Source organism: Nerophis ophidion, linkage group LG06, assembly GCF_033978795.1.
Source record: "Nerophis ophidion isolate RoL-2023_Sa linkage group LG06, RoL_Noph_v1.0, whole genome shotgun sequence".
NCBI lineage: Eukaryota > Metazoa > Chordata > Actinopteri > Syngnathiformes > Syngnathidae > Nerophis > Nerophis ophidion.
In genome coordinates this window covers 53,670,386-53,685,154 of record NC_084616.1, presented here as the reverse complement: position 1 = coordinate 53,685,154, position 14,769 = coordinate 53,670,386, and the positions used below count along the sequence as shown (strand labels likewise).

The window sequence follows — 14,769 nt, the reverse complement described above, 5'->3', positions numbered from 1 at the left end:
ATTTTTTTGGAATCAAAGATACTGAAATTCCATGACATAGTGATTTTGCAAACAGCTAAAATTTTACACAAACCTAACTATAATCTGCTACCCAAGAATATACAACAATTATTTTCCACAAAAGAGGGGAAATACAATCTGGGAGAAAAATGTAATTTAAAACATTTGTACACACGTACAACACTTAAGACCTTCAGTATATCAGTATGTGGAATTAAATTATGGAATGGATTAATCAAAGCAATCAAACAATGTACTAATATGATCCACTTCAAGAAACCATTCAAACTTAAAGTGTTTAAAAAGTAAAAAAAAGAAGAACCATGATAATCATTCTGAATTTATTTCACCCATCCATTCATTTTCTAGATAATCTTACTCATCTCACCATATGAGATATAACTTACTTCACCAATTATCATTTATTTATTTTTATTAATACCCATGGAGTATATTGTGAATAAATTGAGAACAAGACGTGAACAAAAGTTTTAGCAACTGCTATGTAAAGGAAAAGGGGTCGGATTAAATAAGCTCTGCTTCTTCCTACTCCTTTTCGATTATGTTGAATATAGAAACTGGAAATTGTGATGTATCATGCTGTATGCTTGCATGTTGGAAATCAACTCAAACTCATTACCTCATTGTCATGTGGTGGCAGCTGATGAAGCAGTTGTTTGATTCGATATTTCTCACCAGCGCTGTTCATGTATGGGACCTTCTCTTCAGGTAAGGAGTTGTAATACTGATGCACCTGACAGACAAGAGAATATGCAGCTCTTACATCCAGTTGTGCAGGGAAACCCTGTTGTCCCCGTTTCGTAAAATGTAATCAATCATGGGAACATACGGTAACAAGAAAAAAAACACTACTAAATGTTGGGTTCTATATTTGTACAGTGTATTTCTATTAGAAAGATATAACTAACAATATACCTTTTCTCTACAACAGGGGTAGGGAACCTATGGCTCTAGAGCCAGATGTGGCTCTTTTGATGACTGCATCTGGCTCTCAGGTAAATCTGAGCTGACATTGCTTGACACGATAAGTAATGAATAATTCCACTTGTAATCACAGTGTTAAAAATAATGTTCAAAATATAAAACATTCTTGTGCTTTTTCAATCCATACATCCGTTTTCTACCACACCTGTTCAAGAAGTTTCGTTAATGGTAAGAAGTTATTTTTTTATTATTGGTTAGTGTGGGCTTGCCCTCCTGGGGGTTCTTCAGACCACCAAGCACCGACATGAGAGCCTGTTTCAGGGTTACAATATTGTTTTAGTTTTCAAAGAGTCTCTCAGTTGCTTTCTAGCAATTGTATTTTTCTCTTTTGTTCTCGCTCGCACTCTGGCTTCAGCCCCAACCCCGTCTCTCCTCCTAACTGCTGCTTATAACATAGCGACATGTGATTAGATTACAAGGCCCAGGTGGTCCATCTACGCACCTGTTGCTGATTTCGAGGCCGATCCTGGCAACACCCCGTTTCGCTGCAGGCCCGCAGGCCACGGCCCCTCCACAGTTAGCTTCAGAATAACATTTTTTTTGAATTTATTTATTTACTTATTATACTCTAGAAATGTTGGTCTTACTTAATAATGCTAGCGTTTAGTTGTGTTCAGTGTTAAAAAAAATATTACATGGCTCTTACAAAAATACATTTTAAGATATTTAGCTTCTTGGCTCTCTCAGCCAACAAGGTTCCCGACCCCTGCTCTACAATATGGTGATTTATAGGTATAAAGTGAAAAAAACTCATCTTGCAGCACAATCCTTGATAGTTTAGAACAATGGTTCTTAACCTTGTTGGAGGTACCGAACTCCACCAGTTTCATATTCACCGAACCCTTTTTAAGTAAAAAAAAAATTATAATAAAAAAAAAATATATATATATATATATATATTTTTCTTTTTTTTCTTTTCTTTCAAATTCAAGACAAAGCTAGGTTTTTTTTACTGGTGCACAAAATGAACCATGCTTGAACATCACCTTGTTCAAAGAACAAAACCAACACAATGCATTAACTCATAACAAATTACACACAGTGTGACGTCTGCTCTGTTTGCTGTAGTCATAATACGCCGATTGGTAGAAGTTTTTATTTACACGATGAGTCGGGTGGGTCTTGAACTCCGCGGCAGAGGCTCCACCGAACCCCTGAGGCCGACTCACCGAACCCTTAGGGTTCGATCGAACCCAGGTTAAGAACCACTGGTATAGAATATTGTAAACATTTTAATGTATCTTATTCCATGCCAATGAATCTTGTGACAGCAAAAATGAGGAAGAGTTAAATTTGGGGGGAGGGGGCGATAAAACCTGATCATGTCCAACTTTTTCATTCATGTTTTTTTTTTTTGCTAATCCTGGTTGGGATTGCAGCTGAGTGAGAGGTGTCAGTTACAGAACACAGAGACAAACAAACATTCACACTTACATTCACACCTATAGACAATTTAGAGGCTCTAATTAGAATATCACGAATGTTTGTGGTTGGCGGGAGGACTTCTGTGGCCTAGTGGCAGAAAACCTCATGAATGGTACAACTGTTGATGTGTTTTGGAGCTCGAGCGGCTGCAGCCCTTTTCCACACTCTATTACAATAAAGTGGCCACCAGAGATTGAGACTGTGGCAGCTCAGTGTGATGTCTGGGATGCACAGCACAATTATGATAATGCATCCAATAACCAAACATGTTCACTAGGGGAGCTGAAAAAAATCAAATTATTTTCGAAAACCAATTTTTAAAAGATTTATATTTTTTGACTCTCTTACTGAGCGTGTATGTCACACTGCAGTCAAAAGAGGAGCTTTGGTACCCTGTAAACTGTATTGAAAATGTTCTATTAAAATATAAATTTCTCTCTGGCACTCATCGAGGGGGGACGCGCCTGAGAGCTGCGGCCTACCACCATGACCTTGAACTATCTTCGCTCTGTTGCTAGATATCTCGAGATGTATGTTGTAATATGTATATGTGCTTTGCTATGGAGGTTTTTTTTCCCACTAAGGAGCCCAGTCTGGATTATATTTTTTTACTCATCTTTCCCCAGCGTTTACCTTTTTCCCATCTTTTACAGGGCGCCTTAGGGCGACCCATCAGCGTTCTTGTTCTGCAACCCTGTACACTGTTTGTTTGTCAAATCTTGAACAGGTTTGTGCTGGAAACAAAGTTTCGTTGTACTTGTGCAATGACAATAAAGACCTATCCTATCCTTTCCTATCCTACATGCTAAATAATACATTTGTGTCACGATATCTCGCACGGTTAAAACGTGACAATATTTATTATTTAGAAAAAAGCTGTCTTGTGGACAGAACGCATAGAGAAAGTTTTAAAAATTTTTAAATTTTTGATTTTTTAATAGTTGTAGCTATAAAAGTAGTTCTAGCCGTGCGTGAAGAATTGGAACAGCAAACTAATAAGGGACTGTTCTACTAAGATCCAAATAACACATGCTAAGCAGCATATAAACACTATAAAATTGTGTGTACTGTTAGTGGGCGTGTTGCAGGTGATCTACTAAGACTGCGTGCGCAATTGATAACAAGTGCAAAAAGACTGTGCTCTTTATTTTGCTCCTGTGAGAGACACAGTGGTCTGCGCGCAAGCCTGGTAGATCAGCTTGCGTGTGCAATCAGGTTTGCACATGTTTTAGTACACACAGACCTTTGCTCGGATTTAGAATGGACCAAAAGCAAACATAGCCAGCCTCAGCGTTTTACACCACCCCCACAGCCAAGGGCACGGGGTTTGAGTTTAACATTTTGGGGGACATATCAGAAACCTGACAGATAACTAGAACATCATAACACAGAACCTTATAGAAATAATGAACTATGGTATTTAAAATGCATCTTTAAAGAAAAATCTACTTGACATGAGTCCTCACTAGGGATGATGATCGTTAAGAAATTATTGAGTTCGAGCCCATTATCCAATCATCTTATTTACATTAAGATGACGGGCTGCGACCTCGAGGAGCTCCTGCTAAAGATGGAACATTTGGCAGAAATACCAGACAATTCCACAAACTTTATGGCTGGCTCACATCGTGGTCACTCCGTGATCACGTACGACCGCCAGACACTTCTGGATGTGGACATATCGGGCCGTTTTGGACTGATAGACGCGTGCGTGCTAAACGTGCTAACTAGCATGGGAATACGTCGGCGGCTACATCCAGCGGCCTGTGAAACAGGGGAGTCTAGTAGCAGCGGGGGCCGTCTACGGAGCAGACGCCAGCGGTGTGATCGGAAACGCGGATGCCGAGCGGGGCTAAAAACAATGCAGAAGGCTAATCCCCACAGAACACCACTTCCCTCCATCCTGAAGCCGGATTTAAATGGAAAATGCGAGACTACTGGTCTGGGTAAGGAGTCAGTTAAATTAGAACAAGTTTTTTCTGCTCTGAGTGTTTCAGAGTTGGACATGTGTTCTACCGAGGTAGCAAACTATGTTTATCAAAGCAACAAACAAACAATCGGAAAATTCCCGTTACTGAGGTGGCTAACCATGATGCGTGCAGTTTATCAAAGCAACAATCAAACAATCGGAAAATTCCTGTCGTATCAATTCCTAGATATGGTCGTAACTATACTAAATGCACTGGGCATAATAAAAACAACATTATTAATATTGCTACTACGGATAATTTGATCAAAAATTCCCTAAAACAGCCCACTGCCTATAATATAGATTGTTTAAACATAAGATCATTGTCTCCCAAAACGTTGTTAGTTAATGATATTATCAGAGACAACAATCTTAAAGTCATCGGTCTCAGCGAAACCTGGCTTAAACCAAAAAACTTTTTTGCGCTAAATGAGTTATGTCCTCCTAACTTTACACATGCGCATGTTGCCCGTCCGCTTAAAAGGGGTGGAGGGGTCGCACTAATATACAACGAAAACTTTATCCTTAGTCCTAACATAAATAATAAATATAAATTGTTTGAGGTGCTTACTATGAGGTCTGTCACACCGCTGCCTCTACACCTGGCTGTTATCTACCGCCCCCCAGGGCCCTATTCGGACTTTATCAATGAATTCTCAGAGTTCGTTGCTGATCTAGTGACACACGCCGATAATATAATCATAATGGGGGACTTTAATATCCATATGAATACCCCATCGGACCCACCGTGCGTAGCGCTCCAGACTATAATTGATAGCTGTGGTCTCACACAAATAATAAATGAACCCACGCATCGCAGCGGTAATACGATAGACCTAGTGCTTGTCAGGGGTATCACCGTTTCCAAAGTTACGATACTCCCGTATACCAAAGTATTGTCCGATCATTACCTTATAAAATTTGAGGTTCAGACGCATGTTCGTCAAACTAATAATAATAATAACTGCTATAGCAGCCGCAACATTAATACGGCCACAACGACAACTCTTGCTGACCTACTGCCCTCGGTAATGGCACCATTCCCAAAGTATGTGGGCTCTATTGATAACCTCACTAACAACCTTAACGCGAAACCATTGATAACATAGCACCGCTAAAGTTAAGAAAGGCTCCAAAAAAGCGCACCCCGTGGTTTACAGAAGAAACTAGAGCTCAGAAATTATTATGTAGAAAGCTGGAACGCAAATGGCGCACGACTAAACTTGAGGTGCACCGTCAAGCATGGAGTGATGGTTTAATAACTTATAAACGCATGCTTACCTTAGCTAAAGCTAAATATTACTCAAATCTCATCCACCGTAATAAAAACGATCCTAAATTTTTGTTTAGTACGGTAGCATCGCTAACCCAACAAGGGACCCCTTCCAGTAGCTCCACCCACTCAGCTGATGACTTTATGCAATTCTTTAGTAAGAAAATTGAAGTCATTAGAAAGGAGATTAAAGACAATGCGTCCCAGCTACAACGGGGTTCTATTAACACTGACACGATGGTATATACGGCGGATACTGCACTCCAAAATAGTTTCTCTCGTTTTGAGGAAATAACATTAGAGGAATTGTTACAACGTGTAAATGGAATAAAACAGACAACATGTTTACTTGACCCTCTTCCTGGGAAACTGATCAAGGAGCTTTCTTAAAAAAAGATTTAGTTGTATTCAGTGTTAAAAAATAAATAAATGATATGGCTCTCACGAAAATACTTTTAAAAATATTTGGCTTGTATGGCTCCCTCCGCCAAAAAGGTTCCCAACCCCTGCTCTATACGCTCGAGGAAACACCCACTGAGCAACGTACGACACCTTGCCTTGTCCCTGAAACCTCCACCAATGGTTTGGTGCCAAGGAGACCTGTCCCCTCTGCAACACCATCAATGCAAACCTCCAGCACATCCTGTCAGGCTGCATGACAGCGTTATCGCAAGGCCGCTATAGATGATTAGGTCCATCAGTGCTAAATATTATAAACTTATCACTTTCCTCGGGCGCTGTTTCCCTAGCATTCAAAAAAGCGGTTATTCATCCTCTTCTTAAAAGACCTAACCTCGATCCTGACCTCATGGTAAACTACCGACCGGTGTCTCACCTTCCCTTTATTACAAAAATCCTCGAAAAAATTGTTGCGGAGCAGTTAAATGAACACTTAGCGTCTAACAATCTATGTGAAACCTTTCAATCCGGTTTCAGGGCAAATCACTCCACGGAGACAGCCCTCGCAAAAATGACTAATGATCTATTGCTAACGATGGATTCTGATGCGTCATCTATGTTGCTGCTCCTCGATCTTAGCGCTGCTTTCGATTCCGTCGATCATAATATTTTATTAGAACGTATCAAAACACAAATTGGTATGTCAGACTTAGCCCTGTCTTGGTTTAACTCTTATCTTACTGATAGGATGCAGTGTGTCTCCCATAACAATGTGACCTCGGACTACGTTAAGGTAACGTGTGGAGTTCCCCAGGGTTCGGTCCTTGGCCCTGCACTCTTCAGCATCTACATGCTGCCGCTAGGTGATATCATACGCAAATACGGTATTAGCTTTCACTGTTATGCTGATGACACCCAACTCTACATGCCCCTAAAGCTGACCAACACGCCGGATTGTAGTCAGCTGGAGGCGTGTCTTAATGAAATCAAACAATGGATGTCCGCTAACTTTTTGCAACTCAACGCCAAAAAAACGGAAATGCTGATTATCGGTCCTGCTAGACACCGAACTCTATTTAATAATACAACTCTAACATTTGACAACCAAATAATTAAACAAGGCGACACGGTAAAGAATCTGGGTATTATCTTCGACCCAACTCTCTCCTTTGAGGCACACATTAAAAGCGTTACTAAAACGGCCTTCTTTCATCTCCGTAATATCGCTAAAATTCGCTCCATTCTGTCCACTAAAGACGCTGAGATCATTATCCATGCGTTTGTTACGTCTCGCCTCGACTACTGTAATGTATTATTTTCGGGTCCCCCCATGTCTAGCATTAAAAGATTACAGTTGGTACAAAATGCGGCTGCTAGACTTTTGACAAGAACAAGAAAGTTTGATCACATTACGCCTGTACTGGCTCACCTACACTGGCTTCCTGTGCACTTAAGATGTGACTTTAAGGTTTTACTACTTACGTATAAAATACTACACGGTCTAGCTCCATCCTATCTTGCCGATTGTATTGTACCATATGTCCCGGCAAGAAATCTGCGTTCAAAGGACTCCGGCTTATTAGTGATTCCCAAAGCCCAAAAAAAGTCTGCGGGCTATAGAGCGTTTTCCGTTCGGGCTCCAGTACTCTGGAATGCCCTCCCGGTAACAGTTCGAGATGCCACCTCAGTAGAAGCATTTAAGTCTCACCTTAAAACTCATTTGTATACTCTAGCCTTTAAATAGACTCCCTTTTAGACCAGTTGATCTGCCGTTTCTTTTCTTTTTCTTCTATGTCCCACTCTCCCTTGTGGAGGGGGTCCGGTCCGATCCGGTGGCCATGTACTGCTTGCCTGTGTATCGGCTGGGGACATCTCTGCGCTACTGATCCGCCTCCGCTTGGGATGGTTTCCTGCTGGCTCCGCTGTGAACGGGACTCTCGCTGCTGTGTTGGATCAGACTCTCACTGCTGTGTTGGATCCGCTTTGGACTGGACTCTCGCGACTGTGTTGGATCCATTGTGGATTGAACTTTCACAGTATCATGTTAGACCCGCTCGACATCCATTGCTTTCCTCCTCTCCAAGGTTCTCATAGTCATCATTGTCACCGACGTCCCACTGGGTCATTATTGTCACCGATGTCCCACTGGGTGTGAGTTTTCCTTGCCCTTATGTGGGCCTACCAAGGATGTCGTGGTGGTTTGTGCACCCCTTTGAGACACTAGTGATTTAGGGCTATATAAGTAAACATTGATTGATTGATTGATTGATTATTGAACCGATTCTTTATCGAATCTCTTATTGAATCCAGGTTGTTGTGTGTGCACTGAGTTCCAAAAGCCGTAGATGTTATGTGACTGGGCGGGCACGCTGTTTATATGGAGGAAAAGCGGACATGACTGAGGACAGCATGCTGCCGTTATAGGGTGAATGTTTCAGGTGAGAGAGGACGCTAAAGGCACGCCCCCATTGAGCATATATAGTGCTGCTATGTACGTTGTAAATAAAAATTGCCGACAAACACGTCACCCACATGGATGCTCACTTTCGACATCCCGGTGAAGCACACTGGAGAAGAAGGGACCAGCACGGTAGAGAATCGATACGTACAACAGGGCAAGAGAAGTCGGCTTTTACTGTTGTGCTAGCTTGCTATGCTAATGGACAACAAGACTGACTTTGAAAATGAGGAGAGGGAATCTGGCCAAAATTTTCATTTCGGACACAGAAGATGAGGACTTTGATTGATTTGTGGATGAGGATTGATCAAATAATAATGGGAGTATATTGAAAAATACTTCAATAAAGTTCAACCGAACTCAGCTTTGTGCCTGCTGCCTTTTTAAAACAGCGTCCATGCATGGTAGCGTATGTTTTAAGCTCGCATGTGTTTAACCATGCCTGCGCCCAAAAATACTCTGCGCCTTATTTATGCGTTTAATACAGAAATAGCACCCGTAACTGACACGGCGCCTTTTAATACGGTGCGCCCTATGGTCGCGAAAAAACAGTATAGTGGCTTCGATGACGGGAACCGGTTCTCAAAAAGGGATTTGAATCCATGGAATCGGTTCTTTTCTTATTGAACAATCGGGGGAACCGGTTTCGAACAATACCCCTAGTCCTCACGTGTTGACCTTTCTGGATCTATTACAAATAAAGAGACATTTTATTCATCCCACAATGGAGAAATGATATGGCTGTAGTACATCTTTTTACATACAGTAACGGCAGTAAAATGTAATGAAAAACTTAAAACTTGTAATAAATAATACCTATTACGCACTAACAATTACACTATGTCTGGATTAAAAAGGGAAAACAAAACACTATCTTAACATTGCTATTGCACACCAAGAAAAGCACACTAAAGCTCCCACTGGTAGTCATAAATCTTCCCTAACTATATTACAGTTCCTCTCATTTAAATACTTTGTTTAAAAAGTAAAAACAGGCAAATACATATTTAATTAATTTATGACCTCACCTGAGCTTCCTTTTTTTCAGTCTCTTCAATTTGTTTTGCCTCACTATGTACTATCATCCTCCTGACATTTTAAACATATGAACTAATAAAATGTCATGCATGTTGACTATGGATGGGAATCAAACACCTTGGAATCGCTTGCCATTTTGTCTAGTAATTCTCTTTACGGTTCTTCCAGCTGCGTAGTGACGTCAGCAACGTTTTTCGACATTTTACTAAAAAAAAAAAAAAATAGCAACAACGGTACTTTTATTAATTCCAAGGTTGTTATTTTGTCAAGAGGAGGACATATGAGCAATAGCTGATACATTTGAACACACAGCATGCAATGAATGTCAGGTTTATCTCATCCCAGGCAGCGGCAGTCATCTGACGTAATTACAGCAGACACTAATACCGCTGGTGATGTTAGCGCTATTACCAGTTAAATTGAAATGAATGCCTTCTCATTTAAATGGGCATGAGGAGACATATTCTGATCAGTTTGGAGATGGGCAGTAATAGCCAGTTCACATCTACCTCGAGTTTTGACCGCAGCAGGGAAAGGTTCCACTCGGCCAGGAACGACGAATGTCACAGAGCAGTGACTATGTTTGTGGTCAAAAGCTTCCAACAATTTACCACATAGACGCTTCTTCGGTAGATGAATGTTCAATTGAAGTCAGAGAAAAGTTGAATGTTTTTTCTCCAAACATATTTTCTCTCAGTCATTATATTGAACAGGTAGAACTCAGGAAATTAGAATATTGTGTAGACGTCCATTGATGTCAGCAATTAACCCTCAAATGGGAAACTAATCCGTGATATTAAGTCTTTACATGCAAAGTGACATGCATCAAGCCTCTATTTAATACAACTTTGGTTCACAGTTAATACGTTTACAGTACACCACAATTTCTGAGATTTTCGATTCAAGGTTTTTTCATAAGCTGTAAGCAACATTATATCAAAAGAAGGTTCGAAACATCTCATGTTGCATGCCATGAGCCCATGTCATTATATTAGTATCACCTTATAAATCTAAACAAACCTTTGCACTGTATATTTTCTAAGTACATGCCAAAGATTCTTAAAAGTTTAAAAAATGTTATGAAATATTACATTTTTGTGTGTAGTTCCCACTTGTTTTATTTTATTGAATGAATATTTAATTTCTAAAGTTTTTTCCACTGCTATATGCTTATTAAGACCTTATTGTTGGATTTGTAAGGTTTTGGTAGCTCTAAACTAAGCACAATTGATGCAAATCCATCTTTACCTTATCTTTTTTCACAAATAAGAATCGATTAAAGAAACGTTAAAGAACCAAATCGTTTAGCAGAATCGAAAATGGAATCAGAACCGGAAACATCTTATCAATTCCCGTCCCTAATGTTGACAGATGGTCGAGTATGATCAGTTGTGGTCCTTGTGTTGTGTAACTGTTAGTACTCACACTTTGAACACAAAAAAAAACCTCACACAGCTATTTCAACTTTCTTTTAGTGTTCATTTTGTACGGAAATGAGATGAAAAAACATTTAAACTAGTGTTGACGTAACTTGGCAACACTGACAAGTTAAGCAATCAAATCATGGATGGACGTGAATCTCAGGAATACGATGAACTCACTCAAAATGGAGAGTCCTCAAGAACTACAACCCGGACTCCAACCTGCTGCTGACCTTCTACCGCTCATCCATTGAGAGCCTGCTGACATACTGCATCACAGCATGGTACGGCAGCTGCACCGCTGCAGGCAGGGAGAAGCTCCAAAGAGTGGTAAAGGCAGCACAGCAGATCATCAGCTGCCCTATCCCCTCCCTGATAGACATTTACACCTCTTACTGCCTCAGCAACGATACCAACATTATCAAGGACCGTTCCCAACCTGGCTTTGACCTGTTTGATCTGCTGTCCTCAAGGAAGGCACTACATGGTCATCAGGTCTAAGACAAACAGACTCAAGAACAGTTTTTCCGTAAAGCCATAACCACGATGAACTCTGATAGGCACTGATTTTATTGTATAGTTTAGCAGCTCTCTGTGTGCAATTTTTACTTTCCACCCACAGTCTGAATGCTTCTGTATATATGCATATAGTATAATATTTAACCAAACATTCAGAACATTTGTTCTCAGGACTGGACTGTTCACCTTACATCCTTTTGCACTATTTTTCTTTTCTTTCCTTCCTATGTTTTGCCTATTTGTAGACTGTCGCACTGATACTGGAGTTGCTTTTAATCTCATTGTACCTGTGTATAGTGACAATAAAAGGTCTTCTATTCTATTCTAAAACACATAGGCCTAAGTGGTTACGTTATAAGAAGAATACAAACACAATTTCTGGCAATGTTTCCTACGTACCGTTTTAAAAAGGTATGTCTCCCTCTGACTCCCTCAAAGTCAGAGCTGCATGACACTGTGTTGCTCTTTGAAAATGAAAGCATGAGAGTCAAATATGTAAAATTGTAATATTTCTCTCCTTTGCTGTATAATTTTCTGTTGGGACAAATGCACCTGTCTCCAGTATTGGGGTAACATGAAAAAAAGCGCCAGACAAGCCACACTGGATTGCTTTCCCTAGCAGCAAGAGACCACCACAGCAGCCTAGACAATCATCGATACACTTGATAAGTCTCAAATAAGACATTGAAATAGTAATTTTGAAGTTCATAGTTTTTCATTTCAGTCTTCATTTGTAGAAACAAGTTCAACAGTTAAAGGTCATGTGTAAATAAAAAAATTCACAGTGCACCTGCCTTGTTTAGCTAAATTAGAATGTTTCCTCGTAAAGTCATATAACTTCTCATGGTAAAATCAGGGGCACTGTCAGCAAATACATGCCCCCTTACAGCCCCGCCCCCACTCAACACCTGTCAGTCTAGGGCAGGGGTCACCAACCTTTTTGAAACCAAGAGCTACTTCTTGGGTACTGATTAATGTGAAGGGCTACCAAAGTGATACACACTTAAATAAATTGCCAGAAATAGCCAATTTGTTCAATTTACCTTTAGTAAATATATCTGTATATATAAAAAAAAATGGGTATTTCTGTCGGTCATTCCATCGTACATTTTTTTTCCTTTTACGGAAGGTTATTTGTAGAGAATAAATGATGAAAAAAACACTTAGTTGAACCGTTTAAAAGAGGAGGAAACCCGAAAAAAATGAAAATTAAATTTTGAAACATAGTTTATATCCAATTTCGACTCTTTGAAATTCAAAATTCAACCGAAAAATAGGAAGAGAAAAAACAGCTAATTCAAATCTTTTTGAACAAATTAAAAAAATAATTTATGGAACATCATTAGTAATTTTTCCTGATTAAGATAAATTTTAGAATTTTGATTACATGTTTTAAATAGGTTAAAATCCAATCTGCACTTTGTTGAAATATATAACAAATTGGACCAACCATTATTTCTTCTAGATTTTCCAGAACAAATTTTTTAAAAGAAATTCAAAAGACTTTGAAATAAGATTTAAATTTGATTCTACAGATTTTCTAGATTTGCCAGAATATTTTTTTTTAATTTTAATCATAAGTTTGAAGAAATATTTCACAAATATTCTTCGTCGAAAATTTTTTATTAAAATTGATTTATTATTCTTTACAATAAAAAATAAAAAAATTACTTGAACATTAATTGAAATTGTCAGGAAAGAAGAGGAAATAATTTAAAAGGTAAAAAGGTATATGTGTTTAGAAATCCTACAATCATTTTTAGGTTGTATTTTTTCTCTAAAATTGTCTTTCTGAAAGTTATAACAAGCAAAGAAAAAAAAAAAAATGAATTTATTTAAACAAGTGAAGACCAAGTCTTTAAAATATTTTCTTGGATTTTCAAATTCTGTTTGAGTTTTGTCTCTCTGAGAATTAAAAATTTTGAGAAAAGGGAGGCCAGCTTGCTAGTAAATAAATAAAATCTAAAAAATAGAGGCAGCTCACTGGTAAGTGCTGCTATTTGAGCTATTTTTAGAACAGGCCAGCGGGCGACTCATCTGGTCCTTACAGGCGACCTGGTGCCCGCGGGCACCGCGTTGGTGACCCCTGGTCTAGGGCCCCCTTCCCTTTAGGCTGTATTCACCTGACGTCACGTCCAGTTTATTAACGATGCTAGGCTCAAAGTGGTGAGCCAGCTGTCAAAGCATTCTGAGCACCATTTTGCCATTTTCGAAGAAAAATGCCCCATGCTTGCGTTGTTTTAGGCTGTTGGAACAGTTCAAATTACGAACAAGATACATTTATTTTCAGACTTCCTCAAGAGGTAACCAAGAAGGGCTATATTCGAGGTGGCTCTCGAATATAACATTCCAGTCCAAGGGAGCAGAGTCGAAGAACGCACAAGTTTGCAGTGACACTTCTTTAAAAGGCTTGTTTGATATACTTTTAACGTTCAGTATTTCCCATTGTAACCCAGGTAACCAAGTGAAAGACACATGAACGAATGAATGTGTACACCCGGCGCCAGCTGACTGCTCGTATTACACAGATTGCTGAATAATCCAAATAAAACACTCACTAGTTCCCTTGTCCCAAAAATCCCACATGTGCTCACCTGTAGTTCACAAATGTCTAGTATTTGCTGTATTTGTTTGTTGGCAATGTGCAACACCAACCCAGAATTAATGGTCTCGCGCCGGCTTGAAGTCTCGCTACAGCCAGTGATACAAAGTTAAATAAAAGTAAAATAAAATTATTTTAATGTTATTTGTACAAACCCCGTTTCCATATGAGTTGGGAAATTGTGTTAGATGTAAATATAAAAGGAATACAATGATTTGCAAATCATTTTCAACCCATATCCGGTTGAATATGCTACAAAGACAACATATTTGAAGTTAAAACTGATACATTTTTTTTTTGTGTGCAAATAATCATTAACTTTAGAATTTGATGCCAGCAACACCTGACAAAGAACTTGGGAAAGGTGGCAATAAATACTAATAAAGTTGAGAAATGCTCATCAAACACTTATTTGGAACATCCCACAGGTGTGCAGGCTAATTGGGAACAGGTGGGTGCCATGAATGTGTATAAAAGCAGCTTCCATGAAATGCTAAGTAATTCACAAACAAGGATGGGGCGAGGGTCACCAATTTGTAAGCAAAATGTCGAACAGTTTTACAACAACATTTCTCAACGAGCTATTGCAAGGAATTTAGGGATTTTACCATCTACAGTCCGTGAAATCATCAAAGGGTTCAGAGAATCTGGAGAAATCCC

General features: G+C 39.3%; 1 protein-coding gene across 2 annotated transcripts in view; it reads right to left on the bottom strand.

Annotated features, from left to right (window-relative positions):
* The window catches only part of LOC133554931 (prickle-like protein 2), a 35,934-nt gene that overhangs the window by 6,259 nt on the left and 14,906 nt on the right, over positions 1 to 14,769 (bottom strand). For both annotated transcript variants that reach the window (XM_061904236.1, XM_061904238.1), the window contains exon 2: positions 641 to 754. In XM_061904236.1, the coding sequence (XP_061760220.1) occupies positions 641 to 754 (114 nt within the window). The remainder of the gene's footprint in view (positions 1 to 640; positions 755 to 14,769) is intronic.